The sequence below is a fragment of the Ylistrum balloti genome, unplaced genomic scaffold, assembly GCF_031769215.1.
Source record: "Ylistrum balloti isolate Yb309-2 unplaced genomic scaffold, AGI_CSIRO_Ybal_v1 Utg369568, whole genome shotgun sequence".
Classification (NCBI taxonomy): Eukaryota; Metazoa; Mollusca; class Bivalvia; order Pectinida; family Pectinidae; genus Ylistrum; species Ylistrum balloti.
Window position 1 is genome coordinate 570,422 of NW_026781865.1, and position 23,011 is coordinate 593,432.

At 36.2% G+C, this 23,011-nt stretch overlaps 1 protein-coding gene across 1 annotated transcript in view; it reads right to left on the minus strand.

The window, feature by feature from the left end:
* Positions 1–345: 345 nt before the first annotated feature.
* LOC132559711 (homeobox protein onecut-like) overlaps positions 346–23,011 on the minus strand; it is a 28,916-nt gene continuing 6,250 nt past the window's right edge. The window contains exons 2-3 of the mRNA XM_060224366.1: positions 11,915–11,992; positions 346–1,027 (exon numbers count right to left, since the gene is read on the minus strand). Coding sequence (XP_060080349.1) covers positions 753–1,027; positions 11,915–11,992 — 353 coding nt within the window. The 3' untranslated portion in view covers positions 346–752. The remainder of the gene's footprint in view (positions 1,028–11,914; positions 11,993–23,011) is intronic.

The following is a 23,011-nucleotide window of genomic DNA, read 5'->3' on the forward strand; positions in this document are numbered from 1 at the left end:
CTGTCCCACAATCGGAGAAAAGTGTTACGCGAAAATAATGTGTTTGATGAACACCAGTTAGATGTCCTTTCCAAACACAGTATTAACATTGTGAAAAGGAAATTCTCAGATTTTTCTATCAATATTCTCATCTTCTGATATTGCCCTATACCTTGCCATCAATTTTTTTTCTTTTAAAACTCCATTCAAGTTTTATAATGACCCTCAAATCAAACTAAATAACACAACGTAAACAAATTGTGAGCCAAATAAATAACTCAAGTGAACTACAAAAATTCTTTGACTTTAAGTCTAACAAAAGAAAAAACAAAATTAAAAATTAAAAAAATTTAAATATTTGTACCTTAAATAAAAAAAAGTTCACATAAATTAAAACATACATCTTTGTAAATGGAATGATTGATCAGGGATTTCTTAACAAAAAGGTCAGAATGTAAATAAACTCCATTCTCTGGTCATGTGGATTTTGATGAGATAGAACACTATAGTTGTGCCATGGTATGTGGGAGAGGACTTTTATCAAACCTCCTTACATGCATACATAACAACCTTCACTTACACACATCTATACCCACACTATTCTTGTTAACATAATGATTATTCATCAATATATAATATTTATATGAAATGTTTATGGTACGATGTATGCCGCACCAATGACTGTTCTATGGACAGATGAACAAAATATGGATGCACAACGAAGATGACCGACCACAATCACTGAGAAACCTGTTGGACATCGTCACGACAACTCAGCTCTTGGGGACACTGTCTCTATTGTTGTTACCATTGTCGTCTCGCCATTTATCAATTGACCGCCGGCGAGCGTTCATGAAGAAATTGGCGACAGTGGACACTTCAAGTCCGAGTTGCTGTGCAATTGTAGCTTGCATTTCCTTTGATGGTCTCTTGGTTTCCTTAAATATTGCATGCAACGTTCTCCTCTGAATATCAGTAAACACTAGCCGGGGTTTTTTGGGGTGCCTCTGGTCCTGGGCCTGTTGTTCCTGCTCTTTCCTTTTGCAGGCTGAAATGCACAAAAGAACAAGGTAATATTTGTATTAAACATACAAATAACATTACAACTTAAAAAAAAAGAAAATCTTTCAGTTTCCTGGTCAGCTAGGTTTTAACAGTTTATCAAATTTTACATGTGAGTTTGTGTGTTATCACCAGAATAGATTTTACCTGTAAGATTTGCATCGTCAGCACACTTTACCTGTGAGGTGTGTAATCCAGATGATAAATTTTAATGGACAATGCATATATATTGTCATAACTTATTTTCTAACAGATCATTTAGAGAATCAGATCTGTAAAATTTCCTACAAAAAAGGACACCTTGTATCAACTGCTCAGATTCCATACTTTTTGTTTGTCGTTGACAAATCATGGAAGAAAATTATTTCAGAATATATTTATAGTGAATATAACTTTCCATATTACTACAGTGTCAAGAATGAAAACGTTCTTCAGAGTTTTAACTGTTAATTATTGTGTAAAATATAGAAAAGATATAAAGATCAAACTAGCTACGAATCAGGAAAACAAAAACAAATTTTTCTAGCACACATAATTACATGCAAACAGAGAAGAAAGTGTAGATTGGGTTGAAGTTTAGTAAACAAAAAAATAATATCTTGTATTTTCTCTTGGGATATAAATTACAAAGACACTTCATTTTTGCTAAGGCATGAAAAGACAGAAATATCTTTTGCTTATAGAGACCTGACATTATTGTCTGTCTGTACAAGCCATGAAAAAAAAGGACAAACATATCTTTCTCCTGACTTTGACAAAACATGCAAAGATACACCATCATTCCATAATTTGTAACATTCAATAAGATACCCCATACCATATTCCACATATGTATGTAATCCACCTACAATTTCTTTTTCAACACATTGAAGAGGACATCTGACACTAAGAACAATACAATAAGCGTTTTTTGTTTTCACTGTGTGACAACTCATATGATGAACTTCGCACCCAGCGCAACATCCTCACAAACCATGCCCTGACCTTTACTATGGTAACTTCAGTGCCAAGACATCTACCTAATAAACACACAACTGGCCAGTATCTCCAGACCTTATCCTGGGCAAACTGATCGGACTAAATAAAATCCTACACCGACCATCGGGCCAAACTTGATTATACGGTAAGTGTAAGACAGATGAACAGCCGGGCTAGTACTGGGGAAAGAGTTGACGGATGATCCTCTACAAATGCAATAAATAGGCAACTTGACAAAATTACCGGGTGTCCAGATAGGGGAGGCACCGCCATTGTATCAACTAAATAAGACACTAGCTTCCATGATACTCATAAAAAAAGTCCCAGTTCCCATAAATACTTCCGTACACACACTCGGTTAACTGCTGCAGAGAAAATGGGACATGTACAGCCGACAGGAACCCCTAGGTCTTCATTAAAGCCGTATATGGTGTGCCACGCACATTAGGCACTAAAACCTACATCAGTATAACCTTCATCTTACCATATCAAAAATCACATGGGATTGGTTTTCTGTATAGCTCCAATACCAAACTACAGATATTCTGATACACAAGATTACACACATATAGACAAATACAGAAAGTCTTCATTCACACCTGTTTATATTGGTTTGTGCTAGGACAATCAAAATTTACACATGTCAGTTAACAGTACACTAGCTATATCTACAATGAACATTTACAGATATATCCATCAAAAGAAACCCTGATCCTTTGTACCTAATGTAGGTTTACCTAGCATATTGGTATACAAAGGCAGATATATCTATATTATATTGGTATACAAAGGTAAACCTGGTACTTTATACCTTGTGTAGGTATATCTATATTATATTGGTATACAAAGGTAAACCTGGTACTTTATACCTTGTGTAGGTATATCTATATTATATTAGTATACAAAGGCAGATACATCTATATTATATAGGTATACAAAGCTGACCTGATCTTTTCTACCTGGTAAACTACCTATATATAAGTGAATTACTGTGACACATATTTCCCTTGATGTTAGGCTATGTGAGGCTAATGAAGCAACCTTCTCGTTAGGAAACCCATTCTACAGCAATGTGCTGTACCAACTACTGGGCCAGGTACCTACTGGACTCAAAAACTAATCAATAGAAATGGAAATTTCAAACATTCATTATGTTTTGTTGAAACACATTTTTTGTTTTCAAATTTCACCTATCGCACCCCTTGATGAATTTATCACCATACGTCTACTGTGCAAATGTCAGCAAAGCCCAGGAAAACAGAGCTCCATAAAAACCACCCCAATTTGGACAATTATTTTTGGTTATTTATTTGGGAACAAAGAGTGTGTAGAGGGGGTGTGCTGTACGGCATTCATTACGTGTATAATTACCAGATTAGGGAGGCCAGATATACACTACTACACCTATTAAATATTAACTTCTTCCATCGGCCATGAATAATTGAACCATGCGATGCTACACAACAAAGAGTCCATGTCGCACCAAGCTGCACTGTATGCCTCACCTACGGATCCTAAACACATACTATGTATGTACCAATGTAACACCATCACCTATAGGACGCTAATAAAGTTCTAGGACATAAACCAACAATCTAAACATAGACCAGTATGTCTAAAGTTCTAGCACGTAAACAAACAATCTCAAGGGCTGAAACATAGACCTGTATGTCTGAAGTTCTAGGATATAAACCATATGTACGATTATCATTTGTTCTATAAAAAATGTTTATGACAGAAGGTACACTTCATGTTCTACAGAAAATGAAGTTAGTTCTCAGGTTGGACCATCTTGTCTCCCTGTTATTGATGTAAATTAATGTGATGTATATACTCCTCCTCTGTTTTTGTTGTGATTTGGAGCCACTTGGTAAGACTTCTCTTTTCTTTGTGAAGTTCCATTCATATTCATGTGAGATGGTGTTGAGTGTTCCAGCGAGGGCTGTATACCTTACCAGGTATCCTTACAGTAGGTCCCCAGTGAGGGCTGTATACCTTACCAGGTATCCTTACAGTTGGTCCCCAGTGAGGGCTGAATACCTTACCAGGTATCCCTATAGTAGGTCCCCAGTGAGGGCTGTATTCCTTACCAGGTATCCCTATAGTAGGTCCCCAGTGAGGGCTGAATATCTTACCAGGTGTCCCTACAGTTGGTCCCCAGTGAGGGCTGAATACCTTACCAGGTATCCCTACAGTAGGTCCCCAGTGAGGGCTGTATACCTTACCAGGTGTCCCTACAATAGGTCCCCAGTGAGGGCTGAATACCTTACCAGGTGTCCTTACAGTAGGTCCCCAGTGAGGGCTCAAATCCCTTATCAGAGTATGGATTTTAATGATCCACATTTTCTTCATAGCGATACTACGATGGAGCTAAATTTTTGTTGTAGATATGAAGACATTGAGATAAAGTTCGACCATCCTTCACACATTATCCCATGAAGCCAAACACACATGATTGTCAAGCAGGTAAACATCTTCATAGCTGATCAGGGCACCACCATTAAGTTACTGAGAATTTGTTTTATAAAATGTCATAATACATGATGTCATTTGTTATAGATGTCTACACAATTCTGATGGGCTTATACAATACATGTGATGAATTAAATAGTTCTGACACTGGCATGATGGATGTTCCTTGCTAACAAGGCAATTAACAACTTTATATCTTTTTTTTTTCCATCCTTCAATAAACATTAATTGTTAAAATGAATTGCACTAGAGTTCAATTTGCAATCAATGCATAAGAAATTGTCCGACTTGAGCGACAGCAGGATTAGATTGTAAATACAGTCACAATACAACCTCATCATTAGAAACGCCGATAGGAATTCTTCACAGCTTTTTCTTTCATTTAATCATGGCATTGTGATATTTAAATATTTATAGTTTTATTTAATAAGGTTTACATAGAACAGAAAGACTGAGAGAGAGAGCAAAAGAGAATGAATAGAGGAAGACGGAGGGCAGAGATCAAAAAACCTATCCTGTACACGAGCCAATGCATATTTATGCTGAAAAACACATTGTGCGACAATTCATTAAACTTGGTGATTATTGTTTCTGAGGATGGCGGCTCTGTACAGAGGGCGATGAGCCGTGGAGCAGTGGTCAGTCAGGCGGAAATGTTTACAGGATTTAATTATACTGATTCATGAATCATACCTGGGCTGACGGCCATGGCTGACTCGGGGACTGGCTCATGAGCTCCTGTGGCTGACTGGTTCTAACCAGAGGCTCTATAATGAGACAGTAATGACAAGGATGAAGGACGACTCAAACTGTCTCACCTTACAGTAGCTAAGACCCAGCACGCGCCCTTCCCTCCCACAAGGACTTTTGTAACACAGGCCTATATCTGACTACCTTACTGTAGCTAAGACCCAACCCTTCCCTCTCACAAGGACTTTTGTAACACATGCCTATATCTGACTACCTTACTGTAGCTAAGACCCAGCCATTCCCTCCCTCAAGGACTTTTGTAACAGAGGCCTGTTTCTGACTATCTGACTACCTTACTGTAGCTAAGACCCAGCCATTCCCTCCCACAAGGACTTTTGTAATAGAGGCCTGTTTCTGACAATCTCCTTCCCTATAGTATTTGCTCCACAATGGATCAAGGTATTATTTGTGACCAGACTTGAAAACATTCCCCTTATTTGGCCATACTCGAAACGTGAAACCATTTCTCAACTTCTCTTTGTATCAACCATTAATATAGTAATTCTTTTCTTCATATATGAAACCTATAGCTATAGTTGTCTCATTAAATCTCGCCCTCAGTATATACATTGTATATAGTACCTATAATCACCTTGAGGTTAAAATATCCCCTTTCACCCTACACAATGATATGGATATTTTACCCCACCAAAACAAAAGTCAAGGCTCAACATTATCCATCATTATTACATATCTTGATAATAGACCCATTGTACAAGTTTTGTGAAAACTCCACAGAAAATCTAGTTGGGCTTTAATATACAGATTCCCCCTCCTCCCCAAATAACCTGAGTATGTGCTGGGCCTAAACCTATCGACTGACAATAGCCTTACAAGTGTCAAGTACAGCCACAGGAGCTAATCAGATTTCATCATCTACGTTACAAAAATAACCTTTCATAAATACAAAAACACACAATGTAATCACAACTTCATTTTGTGCTATCGTAAATCTTTTTTCTGCTTCATTGCCAATTTATTAAAGTATTAAAATAGCATGTATGATGAAGCTTTGGATAACATAAAATAATGTTAACAATTACAGTTTACGAGCCTTCGAGATGGCTCAACATTTCTTCTTTTTTTAAAAAGTGTAGCATGTCCATATTTGGTAAACACAAATTAGTGCAATCTGCACTGTAGGGCACTGTGTGTGTGCATCACTTGATAACTATCAGCCACAAGGGAAAGCATGTGTAAGGGCACATTAACTGGTGAATATACCTACCTGTGCAAATGCTTGGGTCTAAATAATCCATTGTCTAACAGAGAATGGGATAGAAAATATTAACAGATAAACACTGGGGAACATTAACACCTTTTTCCGAATTACTACTTTGATTTATTTATGAAATGTCTTTAAAGTTTACCGGCACTTGAGTTAAAATGGGATAATAATATTTATTCCTATATAATAGAACATTAATTCCGATATTTCTCTTCTTTTTCCCCATTTATAGTTTTATACTGTGAACATCATTTATCCATTCCTTGACTTTAAAACAATATTTTTATTGATATTGGCCAGAGAGATGATGATGGAATGGTGATTGTCAGCCTCTGTGGTTGTCTACTACACTAAAGCCCTGACTCATGTTCTCCTAATAGTTTATCCTTTACCTGTATGGGCAAGCCTAGCCTTTTACCTGGACGCCATACAAACACTGGCTTTGTAGGTGTTCGTTTCTCTAATCCGACCACTGCTATATAATATGATAATAGAAGCCTGCACTACCAGCCTGCCAGTCCCGTTTGTCTTCCTGTGTACCATTTCTTGGAGGATGAAGTGCTTTATAATTATAGTATTCAGTGTTCCAACAGCTTGCTTGTCGAGATTTGTAACTTACCAAAAGCCAAATGATTGATAATTGTTGTCATGGCAACTAATCAGCTTAAAACTAAAATAATTTCGGAAGTAAGTTTAAAGGAGGCAGTGCTATGCTACTGTTGAAGAGGCAGAGCTGCATAGAAATTAAAACCATCAAGTACACAGCATTTGAGAGGCTGGGAGATTGTAATGCTTGGAGAAAGCAATGGAAACAGTATACACACAAGCAAACAGCTACTGATTTTATAATGTTAGTTCCTTTACCAGCTTAAAGCTTTCAGAAATATTTCCATGATCATCTTAAACTAGGGTGGATCAAAAGACTCCTGGGGCTAAATTGGTTACTATGACTACTTACACTCTATAACCAAATCTGTATGTAAATTTTCATTGATTTTTTTTTTGTTTACTTTTTTAATCAATATAAATTGTAGGGAAGATTGAATTGTGTTGATTCATTAAGTAAAAACTTTTTATCTAGCCAATGGACCACCTCGCAGAAAGCATTTAATTCCCACAATGCACAGTCAACATCGTTAGAGCTTGCTAACTGAGACTGCCCAGAATTTCGTGGTATAGGACTGAGAACTTGTCAGCTGAGTATGGACACTCGTGTGGAAAATTCAACAATAAAATATTGATACGGTTTAAACATGTATTTGTCTTAGACAAGACCGACTCATAGATTTATGGATCTCAAGTCCTGTACTTATAGAGATCGTGTGAACGAGGCATTGAACGATCAATAACCAATTTAATTCTAATCACAGAGGAGGGTGTAAAGCTTTGTTTACAAACTGCTAACAGTCCAGCCCATCCATGACAAGTTCTTTACAAATCTAGAATTTGTACAAGTGTACATTTTTCTGAGGAGGACTTTCATGAATAACTGCAGATGCTGAGATTCCAGTGCAGTGACGTCACTCTCACTGCTGTTACCATCCCATACCATCCACAGGAGAGCTCGCTCAACCATGGCCTCTAGGAAGGCTGTATACCCGAGCCTCAGAGACATGACTTGATCAGCCATGGTCATTCCAAGGACATCCTAAAGATAGACCAGTACTATAGAAGCCTTATTGTTCACATAGCACTGAACCTGATTCTTCATCTCTCTCTCTCTCACACAAAAAGGAAGTCCAATCTGAACTTAGGGTATGAATACCATGTATAGAATGATCAACTTGTACAACATTATATGTGTAATAGCATCCCTGTCCAACCAAATACACAGCAGGGCACTCTCACTGAATCTACGTGACAGTATTCCTGTGCAATTGTAACATGTGACTGTCTCTTTCTTCTGACATATATTCTGCCACAATTTATGTACCCTGTGTTAGATAAAATTTATATTATTGTGTGGCAAGTGAGAAGTTCCCATAGGTATTCCCCTTGACAGGCAGTTTGTGTTTAGATAAGAATAAAACCTATTTCAAGCCCGTCACAATAAGTTGTTTGTCAAGTGACACAGTGTCACAGGGTCACCGTCTAAACATCCCTCTCCCCATTCCTTCTGGGTATTGCGCACCTAAGTGTACCACACTACCATTACAAAGAACTAAATAGCCGGGTAGATCTACACTCAGCAGAATTGCATTGTGTGATGCTTTGGTGTCAAGTGGTAGTCCCCATCCACACGAACCACATGTGTAGTCGTGCTGTGCACCTGCTTAACATTCCTTTCTGTCGACACAAGTACTGCTGCACAGCTCCACTCAAGCAGCCACAAGTACCCAGCTCTAAACGACCCAATAGGTTGGTTATACTGCTTAAAATCTAACCTGGCCAACACTATGTTATAAAGATTCTACCACATAAATACAAGTTAATAAATGGTGTGCTATTGTCACTCTGTCATATCTCCAATGGACACTGAGAGGTCACTTTCTGACAAACTTCTCATGATGTATGCTTATTGAGGGCACTTTCTGTTTGACATTCATGAGGTATGAGGACAGCACAGCTTTTCGGAGGACTGTTAACCCTAAGGCCACAACAAATCAAGTCAGTTTTATAGCTATGTAGTAGTTTTTAAAGCCAACAGGTGACTGAGTTAAATAAGACAATTTGAGTTGTTCACAGTTGATAGCAGAAGAAAAAAAAGAAAAGAAAACATGAGGACTGCTATACAGATGCTCATCACATCACTCCTTGTCTGTTTTTACTTGCTTGCGGTATCACTACACTGAACACAAAGGGAGTTACCGGAGTTCAGGGTATTAAAACTAAATGTAGAAAGGACAGTGTCACCTGCATAGGCATATGGTAGTGATTGTGGAAGATGAGGTCTATATAAAGATGGAATTAAAACACAGTAACACCTTTATACCGGGCACTTCACTATTATTATGCACAACTAACACCTTCATCTTCGGACAGGATTGGGAAATAAACTATTGTTATAGCAAGGCATGAATTACACCTTCATTGGTGGGTTGGGGGATCAAACTGTTGTTACAGCTACACATGACAAATTATCATCTCACACAGTGAAATGAGGCATTACAACAAAGATTGTTGGACAGTTTGTTCCCTATATATCAACAGACAAATCACAAATGAGGCGAAAAACTTATCATCAAAGGAATAGATATAATTTGCTGACTTTGTTGAAGAATTCTAGAGATGACTTGCAGCTTATGGTTTAATCACGATATTTGTCACGCAGTAGATGACTAATGGCTACCAAGCAGCTTCAGGTAGCTGTGTGTTCTTACAACCATTAACAGTACATGACTAAGTTAAGTATTATGAAACGCTCGCTATAAACCTGACTGGACTGTAGCATACATGTTTGATGCCACTGCCCTCTGGCCGCACGCTTGGCACCAACTGGACCACACGGTTCAACGGGACAGGGTCAGAATCGACACAGGAAGCAGTATACCACTAGCATTAATGAATTATTCATGTTGGGATGACCATTAGGCCTAAAATGATGGCACAAATATCTGATGACTTTTATTGTAATCGTAAATCTGATGTAAGGGTCACTTTGGCCTATTGCTATACATATGTATAAACATGTATGTGATATCATCCAGCTTTGAACCAATAAGGAATTCAATTGATCTACAAATCCATTTAATGACCAGTTTATCGCTAGTTACTGGTACTGTGAGAGACTTACATAACACTGGTGAAACAATTAATTGAAAACCTTTCATTAATATTTCAATTAAATTTGACGAAGAATGATAAATCATTAAAAATAAACAGCACCAAAGTAATTAAATTTTAAGCCAAAAAAAAAACAAGAACACATGCACCATGGATTTATAATATTGAATATAAAATGCTTACCTTATGTATACTGTATATTTGCATATTTGTATGTACAACTTATATTTTTGGATCATGTGTATGTACAATGTATGTATATATTTAGATCAGGCGTATGTCAGGTGTATGTACAATGTATGAATATATTTAGATCAGGCATATGTCAGGTGTATGTACAATGAATGAATATATTTAGATCAGGCGTATGTCAGGTGTATGCTAGGTTATATAAGAGTATATACAATGTAGAAGTATTTGTTAAGCATGTGTACATCATTTGTATTTATTAATACATTGACTCATGTATGTGTCATTTTTATTGCATCATGTCATGTATATTTATGTTTGTTCATGCTTATGCCATGTGTATACAGAAATGTCATTTTTACAAGAGGTGTGTAAATTAATTAAACATGTTGGCTTTTCCTGCCTCCTGTGTCTAAACAGGTAAACTCATTTCTATGTCTTACTGTATAAATTTCCAGTGTTTGTTTACAATATACACAACTGACAGTGAATCCACAGGAGATGGTGTTTGATAGGAGCGCAGTAAGTCTACCACCAATGCTTATAGACAGTAATACAAAGTCATTACTGTAAAACACTTTATATAATGTACCGAGACACTTTGAACACAAGACATTACAGATACCAACAATTTGACGATGACACAAAAAATACACCAAAATGAACATTAGAGACAACAGATGTAGAGGAACAAAGACATGCAGCATCAAGTTTCTTCTGTAATAACATCAAATGAACAAGATGACTTTTATCATGTCATCATCCAACATACAGAATCTGTTTTATTTTCTGAAATCTGTCATGTACACAAAATTAGAACAAATCATTTTCCCTAGTTGTATTACAAGAAAATCCAGAATTAACTTGAAGAACATATCAACTGACTTTCCAGAAAAAAAACCACCACAATGTGGAAGGAAGAAAGCAAGTGATGCTTTCATATTTCCAAGAATCCACCTGATGTGATGACCTGTCAGAGAGAGGCAGTTTTTGCCTAGTACAAACCTTAGTTAAAAAACTGTAAAGGTAGCCTGCTTCTGTACTTATCACACATACTCAGTGTATGATGTTGAAAAACAGTCAAACCAACTTTCTCCAAACCTGTAGTACCATGCACACTTGATACATTACAAAGAGCTGAAAATGTCACCATTTCATTTAGCCATAACTTCACATTATGAAGGGAAAACTTAAGGCAAACTAAGGCAGTATTCAAGCCCATTTTCACTACAAAACATATAATCTTTTGTTTGAAATATTTTTAAGACAAATATGTATTTTTTGGGTTCTTGAAATATTTATATTGATATGATGTCTGAATTTCAGAAATTTAATTTTCCAATTATATGCCCACGAGTATCAAATTAATGAAAATTAAAAAAAATAAAATTTCATGGATACACAAAGTAACCAAATGGAATGGTGATGTTTACAGACTTGCGAGAGACAAACAACAGAAAAATCTAAGACGGTTATGACATTAAGAATCGCTATGTGGATAGCGATGTGGTGGTGTATATATATGTAGCCTACCTATGCTGGCTATAGGGTGCCCAAAGCTGCCTGCTGACACCGATTCCTCCTTAATGGACACCTCCCCGAATGATTTGCCTACAGAAAGAAAATTAAACATGATAGGATTTCTTTCAACAGAAATTTGAAACATTTGATTTGTTTTTATCAGGTTAAAATCGTTAGGTTATATACAGCTACTGGCTAGTAAATTAATATTGGCCTGTATTATGTTGGGTTAGTAATATTAGTTGGCTGAAATATAATGGAAATAGTAAAATTAATAAAGATAATAAGTATAAATATTTAAAATTGAATAAATAAATCAATATAGAGGCATATCAACAATGATACACAAAAAATCATCCCTTTTTGTACAACCTTTCACATCCAATGGAAAACAATGGTAAATTTTAAAACAAAAGTTAAACAGAACTAGATTATATTAGCTTCAAACTCCATAAATTTTCATGGACATTTAACTTCTGGCAATAAATATTTTCAAGTTGGAATGATTTACCTGTAAAACAAACCAATACAATAATTGACCTTGTCGGATTTGAAATTTAATTAAAGACTGTAACAGAGCACTTTGAGACCATACAAACTATAAATAAGTGAATTCCTCACAGAGTAACAGATTCAGAAGTAGATAGAGTTGGTTATTGCTTTAGAGACTAGCTCATTACAGCATAGAGATGTGGTAGCAAACAAATTATTGGACAATACATTGTATAATTGGTCCTCAAGCTATCAGTGCTGATGCAATTAGATTCCAAATATGACCAGTATTTATGGGGACTTGACATCACACAAAAGCTTACATTTATCATCAGAGATGCTTACATATATAACAATTTTGTATATCAGTTCCATACAATGGTCATGAATGGAACTATCACTTCCTCCCCACATTTTTATACCAAGAGATTAAATCCCTCTTTATAATAGAAATGATAGTGATCAATATTAAACATCAGGTATGTGTCTACAGTATTTCATGGTTTTCCTTTTTGTATAGAAAATAAATTACCATACAACACTCTATATATCAATTTAGACCAATTATAATGGTGACACTGCAGCCTGGACACGTCACCAGGATCTAGTCGCTACCCCACAGGCCCAGGACAATGGAGCTGCGGAGGCTGGCACGGTTAGCATGGCAACCCATGCCTTCATCACTTGCCTGAGTGGGGCCCTCCCCTATCCTACCTACACAGACAGCCTAGCCACGGCCTACCTGTATTTTATAACACAGCTTTCATATGCTTCAGCTGCTTGCTGAAACAGGTAACAACCAAAGCAGCTTTCTCGCCATGGAAACAGCAAGCTTAACTGACAGCCCCAAATAAATGGGAAAAAAAATGTATTCAAACAAACGTAGAGGCCTTTCATGCTCTCCCATGCATTGCAGTCAACACGGCACTCCAGCTTCCGTCCTTCCTGTTGTTGGTTTTTATAGTGCCCAGGTCCTCTCCTTACTTAATACAGCCTCAGCAATCACTCTAACTGCCTTTGTATGTGGGCAAAATTATACCATTTTATATGAAGAATAAACCATAACTAGAGTGGCATTCAATTTATGAATGTATGAATCACACAAAAGGGGGTTTCAAAGAATAAGGAGTCTAGGAGAGAAGTTCTCAAGGCCTTTGTGAGAATAAAACTTTGTTCTGCCAGTGTGCTGGGTATACAGTTTACCAACGACACTGGGAAATCATGTAGTAGGACACAAAAGACAAGTTCATTTCAAAAACACCTTTTATCCCATTATAAAATTGAAATTGTCCAGGGTGAAAAGAATTTTTGAAATGCATAAACATCCTTGTAAAAAGAACAGATTAAAATCTAAAATCATCTTTACACTGATAACAATGAAAGGCTAATAACACAAAGTACAAGTTATAAAATATTGTACAATAACTTTCCAAAATCCACACTGTGAAAAGCAAACAGTATTTAACAACTTCGATTTCTCTTCTTTTTTTTTTACACAATCAAAATGGTGAACTATTTCTGTCAGGTCCAGTCTAGAAACTGAAGTAACGGTCTTACATGGAGAAGTTGAAATCCCTCAAGACTTGAGAGCAAATACAACAATACAGATTATTATTTGAGTAAGGGTTCTGTTTGTTATCAGCTACTGAATGCCAAGAAAGTCAACAGTGGTGTGTAGAAACAATAGAGACCCAGAAGGCTGTGTTCCCAGCCTCAGTTACCGAAGCCCAATGCTAGACAGGACAAACCACTCACTCGGTAGGCCTAGGAGCTTCTTTGTAGAAATCTCGCTTTCATCTATAAAGATAAAGCTGCCAATGAAGTTCCTATTCATTTGTGATGGCCAAACTTGCCGCTGATTAGCCAAGTACCTAGAAGATTAACATGATCACATGTATGTCGATAACTGCCTTTTCTATTGACTCCTAGAATTTTATATGAACTGTCAGTCCTACAGAACAACAATGAAACCTCTTAACACTGGCTGAATGTTTCCACAATGGGAAAATACATAAATTTCTAGATTAAAATTACAAGGATTATGAAACATACAACTTCAAAAAGAAACAAGAAAAAAAGGGAAACCTTCAGATTTGTTTCTTTACAGGTAAAAGTAACTTTTAATGACTTTTTCAGTTGTATTTAACCTTCATTAATGCTTTTTGATCAGTGATAATTACTTTGAAAATCATAAACAAGCATATCAAGAAAATTAACTGATACCCACAATAATATGGCTAGATACAAATTAATTATATGTAGTTTTACAAACTAACTACCAAAGTCAGTTCCTTTTTGACACCTGTAACAAGCTACACATATACATAATCATATATGCAAATTTATTTGAGTATCAGTGTGTTTTTTACTTATAGTAAAATGACGCTAAGTCCTTGGTGCTGGACTGGTTGTGAAACCGACAACACTGTTATATCTTAAAACAGGTAACATACATTGTATTAAAGTACTCTCTCATATAAAGCTTCAAGATTTCACCATTCGCTACAAAGTAGATGGCTGACTTTATGGACACAACTAAATCATGGCCAAGCTTTTGTCTGGGGAACCATTGCTAGAATTCACTGACAGTCTAAACAGTAGATACCTTTCAGACTAAATGGCTGGTTTGGTTTCAAGGTTTAGGCCATCTGATATAACAGTTTTTACAGAGAATTATTGGTACACAGCCGCAGATGCCTGGGCATGCCACATCCATGATAAATTCCTACACTATGTCACGAGATATGGACAACTGCTTTGACAAAATTTCTGTGAAAGCCAGTACAGACCTACAGAAGGTTATATAGTTTAATCAGGCCAGACATGGGTCAATTTGAAACTGACCTTGTCGACCACCACCATCACAAATACTTCCATTTTTTCCTTTCCTGTTTTTGCAATACAAACGTATGGAGATCAATGTTGGTATCATGTTGCTGTGTGATGAAACTAGTCAATGTTGTCGTGCAATCTGAACCATACATTTCTGTTGATCATCCACAGTTTTGTTAGCACAAATGGGATAATACCTATTGAAAAGCATGAAAATTTGTACCAGTTCATATGCTAATCGCTACCATTTTGGAACCATGTTCTGACAACAAAAGGCCCAAGGAAACTCAATATTTGGTGAAATTACCAAATGGCTTATCTGTCAATTAGATGGAACCTGTCTAAATAAGTAACAATTTGTTTGTTGGAGCATCCCCACCAACTACAAGGAAATTCCATTTGTTGGCGAAAGGCTACATCTTTCAAATCTTCAACACTGTGTTATTCTGCAGACAGCATCAGCTGGACTGGAATCGGTGCATGAGTAAGCAGGAGCCAAACGACGTTAGCCCCAAGGGGTCATCCTTTATGGGGGAGAGCGACAGCCTCGTCGGTCGGCAGTGATGCATGGCCCCTCGTGACACTGGGGTTACCCACCTAATATGTCCGCCAGACTGACAAGCCCAGAGAGATACCGCCGCCAAAAAGGGAAGTGGCGAAATCATTCTATGTTTTCCTTATATAAACTAATTTATATCTTAACAGATTAGCTGTCATTTCATTATTACTAGTGTCCTTCAAAATCACTGTAAAATGTTACTACAAGTTTATACAGGAAAATTTAGCAATGGTTCCCCCCCCCTCCAAACCATCTATGAATTAAGTCAACCTGTTAAACTATAAACACAATAAGTACTTAATGAATAAAACATATAAAACACTATTTTTTCTGCTTATGTATAATATACAGCATTCACAAACAGTTGTTTTGTTAGGGCACCTAATTACAGTACACCAGACAGTAAATAGCAAAGACGTAATTCCTAGTTTTCCCTAAAGAATTTCCCCCCAAAATTTTTGGGCTTTCATATCATAAATGATGGGACTGTTTAGTCAAACTTTTAGCTTTACTAAAGATTGTTTTAACAAATTTGAATTTTTTTAGGTATCCAACTACTGACCCTTGTTATCACTGTTTTTCTACCTTCTTCCTGTGGGGACACCTCTTTCCTCACATGCAGGAGTTTTAAGGGAATGAAAAGACTGCCTTGCCTGCAATATTTACGCAAACAAAGGTGTACACTGTTTAAGATATGACAGGCTCTGTCCTACTTTGATCTGGCCTAGGTTTCTGACTATAACAGATTACAATGTTTTCACTTTCAATCTCTTTTTTTCTCTTCTTTCAGGAATGTGCAAACATAAAAAAAGTTTATTCTCTAATAAGTTTATACAAGTGTATAGCAGTATGCACAAATAAAAGAACACTGAAGTAAGTTTATTAAAAACAAAATATTTGAATATTATGACAATGATATGCAAAATTTCACAAAACTTTAAATTTCTGCATCCATATGAATATGGCGTTACTTTGTATACAAGAGTTGGAATCAAAATTTAACAAATTTCCTTCTTCTGAATGAAATACACTTTGCTACAATTTGTTGACTCCTCATGAATATATAAACAACTGAGGCTGCCAGTGAAAAGTGAAGTCAGTATCAGGTAATTTACACAAATTGTCAGACGAAATTAAAACTCAAACTTTTATGTGATAAGTTTGTCACTTATAGATAATTGTGAGAGAGACAACATTTACAACATCCAAATATTACAAGGACATCAATATATGATAACACATGGTTTCTGTACGACAATAAATCCTGTATGATTGGAAAGTAATGGTAGCTCTCTCTATATATATACCAAGTTATACATACAGGATGATGGAGATGAATTCAGTTAACCTTTACATGTTATCGCTGGCTTTTATGTCATCAGCACCTAAACTTTTATGACAACTGCTATGAGACAATGGCATTCATTTCCTACCAAGTCCACTCTATTGGTTTGTGCCAGTATATGCAGTAATTGCCTTTGGCCTTTGATACTCAAAGATGACAGACAATGAGGTTAGATTGGGGCTCCCGGGGGTTTCATTCAATAGAATTTACCATAATCTTATATTCCATTACAAATATGTTCCACAAAATATGCAAGTCAGGTTCTGCCATCTTGACATTCTCACTAATGAAACAGATTCAATGTCAAATGTCTACACTATATGTCCAGTTTCATCATTCAATATTATTGAAGCTGGAAAATACTTAGAAATAAATCAATATGTCATGTTCTCAACCAAAATTAATCTGATGTTTTCAACTGTTTGTAAATAAAGCTTTCAACAGTATTTTCATTAAATCTGTACTTAATTAAAACAAAAATATAATTCAGCATTAAGCTATCTTTTAAAACCCTTTCTTCTGTCTTGCTTAATTTTTTTAGAATGACAATGAAAAGGAAAAAATTGATACTAATACTAAGTATCAAACTAATACGAATATAATTGGACAGCCATATAGACCATTATCAAAGATGATTAATTCATCATCACTTCTGCATTATCAATTATCATCATCGTTGGTATCAATATTAAATATTTCTGCCCCCTCAGGGTACCCCAATAAACCATATGCCTGGCCATCACCTGTTTGAAGGCAATTAAGTCAGGGATGATATTGACACAGCTTTAGTGGCCAGTGTAGGGAGGGTGTACCTCTTTTGTCCATCACCTCCAGAATCTCTAACAGTACCGTTTCATCCCCACCCATATTACCCACTTGATTTATAAACTAATTACCAATGCAGTAATGGAAAATAGCATTTTGCTTCACTGAATAAATCCAAATTGCAATTATGTTGACTATGTGAAAACATAAATACACGTAATCATTACATGACCAAGAACATTCCCAATTCCCCTGTGAATTTTGAAGTTTGTTCCCAAATTTGTTTTGATGGATTTTTCTAATCTAGGATTACTAACAACTGCAGTACTATCAAATCACATAATTTTTATGGCATTACACAATATAAATCGTATTTAATACCTTAGCTATTAATACTGATAATGAGATATTTTTGTCGTAAACAGAAGTACTATAACTGCTACAAGGTTAACAATAACTCATCCATATTCCTGTGTATACTGTTTCTCATCTGTTAGCATGACAAACTGAATTTTCTCCCCCACATGCAGATATTACATATATGATCAGTGACGACAGTAATACCTTATGTGGTTATCACAGAGCCATTTTTCACAGAGGAGATTTGGTAGCCTTAACGTTGGGTGACAGGTAGACATTAGCGGACATTAAAAACAGAGAACAGGTAGTTGTACAGGTAACACAGGTGGTCTGAGATGAGAAAATTCCACTCTAGTAGTAACAAATGGCTCCCTACCGAGGACATGATCTACCTGTTTCCTGTCAGTATTAATTCATCTCTGCATCACCTGATGTCTAGGTAACCATTATCCCCAACAAATCTTCCCATATGCTTGTTTCGTGATTGACAGCTGTGCTCCCTTCTTCTCTCTTGCTAATTTACCTGTATTGGCCAGGTATACACAACAGCGCACTATAAAGTACCCTGCATGTTTACCCAACGATAGGAAAGATTTTCTAAGAAATATTTGTTTTATCAGTATAAGCTAATTAAATCCAAACAAAACAACACAGCATTTACATTATCCAGATAACAACTTATACCGCTGTGTACAATGTTTATGGAACTATGCTTGTGACCATATGGTTAAAAACCTAATTAAGTAGTCAGTTGAATTTCAAAGAACACGGTTATGGAGTGCCAGTTCAACTCTTGGCTTCCACACATGATGATATTATGATAGAATTACAGAAGAGCAGGCATGTCAGACTGTCGCACAAATTGTTTAACAATGACGGAGAGAAAGAGAGCGAGAGCCTCCTTCTGATGCTGAAAGAGAAGAAGCACATGTCAACCCTCATGGTCAGCTCTCCATCCTTCTCCAACATATAACCACGGACAATCACCACAGCATAATGCTAGGACATAGCTAGTGGGCGAGATGGTGAAGTTGTCATCGTCGCTGCCCTTGTACACGCACACACACCAAACACACATGTACATCAGCACTGAAAAGGGCAAACCTGATTAGCATGCAATGAGAGTAGGGCGGTCAAAAACAACGGCTGTGAACCCAGATTAGTGTATGATGCATCGTTATTTTTTCGTAATTAGTACAGCCAGTAAATGGCTGAAATGCCATACCCCTAATCACCCCTACCTTGCTTAATCACATTAGTCCTTTCACATGCACAATGTTAGCAAAATGCATCTTCATTTATTCAAGTGTAAGTGTCAAAACAAGCCCTTATTCACATTAGTATATGACCACTAATACCTCTTATTATTGAGCTCAATTTCAGTGACAATAAACTTAAACATTATTTTTACAGTTGAAAATGAAATCAGAGTTTATCATTTAAAAATGATACAATAATTACGAGTAACTGCTTACTGTTGTCATTACTGGACACATTTATTGTAACAGATACATATAACTTTACATCTACAACTAATTTCTCTGCCAATTCTACTTGAGCCTTTTTTACAGCCTAACATGCAGTATTAGGACTACCAGTAAGACTATTTATCTGCTCTTTTATTGCCCCAAATGCCATGCAATGTACTGTTGGTGTACTTGTAAGCTTTGCACCTTATTCTCTAGTGGGGTATAGAGGAGAATGGGGCTATCATGCTCTAGGTAAATATGCGGGCAATGCTGTACGCTACATATTCCACATGTGTCTGCTTGGGACAGGCATGATAGGTATAGTCTTGTAGATTAAGATTATATACAATTCTTGCCAGTCATGGTCGTGACCCCTATCAGACTTTGGATGCTTTTATATCACAGCAAATTTAGTAAGAAGCATTGAAAGATATGTACAATTAAAGGCATTTCTCAAGAAACTGGTGTAAATAAGGAAGTTAAGAATATTCACCCTGCCACCCCTTCAATTCCACAGTAGATCTATTGCGTTTTAAGGGGTGAAGGGTAGCACTGCAGTATTAGTAGTCTCTAGGGTTTTAGCAATTGGTATATATATATAGTCTCATAAATATTTTGTATTGTTCATTCGTGTATTAGTAGTGGTATAACCCATTCCTTAACAAGTAATGCATGGGGTATATACCTTAACCGATGCTGACCAAAGGTATGTGGTCAGTCAGTGGTCACTGATACTGACCAGCGTCCGGAAGAACAATAAACTGAAAAGAGAGCAAGAGGAAAATATCCCATTGAAATAAAGAAATACAACACAAATGTAAGAATGAAAAACAAAAATGTACATTGGAAATAATAACATGAAATAAAGTTTCTATAAGAATATTCAGCAAATCTGAAACGAGTTGATTTTCCTACAACAAAGAAAACAAATGTATGACCTTCAAAAGCTGAAAATTAACACATTGAACTGCAATCAGCTGGTCATCTGACTGACATAAACATGACTGACGTCATGTTTAACTGAAATAAAACAAAATTTATATAAAACGAGAACCTGTCATTAGTTATTGAAGTTATGAATAATCAATTGGGTAGGAGTTGAAACATGTGTATATACACAGTTCTCTTATCATTTATAAAGTATTTCTAACTGTCATCTCTGACAATGTTTAAAATGGGAGTACCAATAAAATCTGTATGCTGTTTTAACAACTCTTACATAACAAGGTCGTTATTAAGTTTGTACACTCCCAAATATCATCTAAAATTCTAGCATATTTGAACCTCATAAATCTCATTTAAATCCTCCATGTTTATAAATCATACTGTAGAAAAAGCACATACTTGCACATATGTTTTGTTATCTATGGTCAGCTAGTATGAACTACACCTGCTTAGTACAAAGTAGCAGCAATTTTTGTTTTCCCCCAACGAAGTGTGGGGTGGAAGTGTTGTTACAGAAAACTACCTTAACCTTTTATCATGACGGATTCATGCTGTGACCTTTAAATTTCAAGTACACCAAACAGGCCCAGAACTCTTGCTTAAGTTAATGGTGTGTTATGGCTTAATTACATCACAAAGTCTATGGGGAACTCAAGCCTCAGATGGCTTGGTCACAGATGGGTGTTTGCGACAGCTGGCAGATGGCGCCACACCTAAAACAATGTCCGGGTACATAGCTGGCCGGAACAATAAAGGCCGCCTGACAAAGTCAAATGACATTTCAAAGTGGACAACTGTTTGACCACTACTGTGGTTAGCATTGTCAGGGGATCTATTCATGCTATACCTAGTCTGCTGATTAAACAAGATTACATCTGTGACTGTCAACTTATGTATACTGTCATATATACAGTTACATCTGTAGAGGACTAACAAAGGCAGCCTCTCTCTCACACCAGCCTCTCACCAAATGGACAACAATGGCAACCATTAGCTTGGACAGTGCAAACCCATTTCTCACATGGCTAGACCTAAGTAATGACTTACAAACCCTTTCATCCTTCAAACATGGCTATTACCATTATTTTGCAAAATTTAACTCAAATAAAATCCAGGGATGACTCTGGGGCGATCTCCAGGAATTTTTACCCATGTTTTTGCTAAAAATCTCATTGAAATTCTCAGAATGTCATCCTTTTTCTTCAAACCACTGAATCATATTCTCCCATAATATTTATCCTTGCTGATTTAAGAATGAAACTAATGTCATCAATTCCTTGTGCTTTATTCTATATACAACCACAGCTTAAAGCAAAAAAAAAAAAAAAAACTAAAAAAAAACCCCAAGAAAATGCCTTAATATCAATTAAACTTTAGCAGCTATATCTACAAAATCAATTTACTTTTTTCTCTCAAAGTTATATTTAAAATATCTTCCTGGTATCTTAAGTTTTTTTTGTAAATTAACCAACATTCACAGGATAAAAAATCAATTCAGATAAAGTGATTGAAATTCTTACTCCATTGAGCTTCTGGAAAGGTGCCATGATACAATGTTCCCAATTACCAATTTCTATGAAAACTATGGTAGAATTTAGCCAGATGGCATCGCAAATTCCATAACATTTGGTTCCCCAGTGTAGTATCTGCTTGTTTGTAAAAGATATGGCCCCTTTGCGGAGAAAAATCAATATCCTGTATTGATGGACGACTGGAAATAGTACAATTATCAATAAATCAATAAAACAATAATTGTTATTTCAATTGAGATAAAATAATGGTGTACAAGTCAATTATCACAGCGTTTGGGAAGATAAATTGTGAGCTAGGCAAAGCTCTGCGTTTAGAGTAGAAGGATACAGCTTCAGTGAAGGAAGCTGGTCTAGACCAGCTTACAGCCATCAAGATAGATGCAGTGCTGCATCTGAATGTTTCGTTAATTTTTTTTACCATAACACATTTATAATTTTGCTCTGTTTTTTCCTACAAGAATCTATTTCATTTCCTGTTTATCTTTTTCTTTTAAGTGTTTACTCTAATTCAGCACAAATACTACACACAGCAATTTTTTTAAAAACAAATTTCCTTCAAGAAAATAGAAAACAAAATTAATGTGGCTATCAAAACATCTAATAGCTTCAGTACAGGTTGATAAGCTTCATTCAATTTACTGACTTTTTTTTCATTCCTTTCAAAAGTCATTGTTCTAAGGTAATTATGACCAAAGTACAATTATTCTGATGACACAGAGGAGATGACTGAATGAGAGGTATCACCTCCTTGACTACCCAGTACGGGCAAATCTAACTCAGATTACAATTCCTCAGCGACTTGGAAACTAC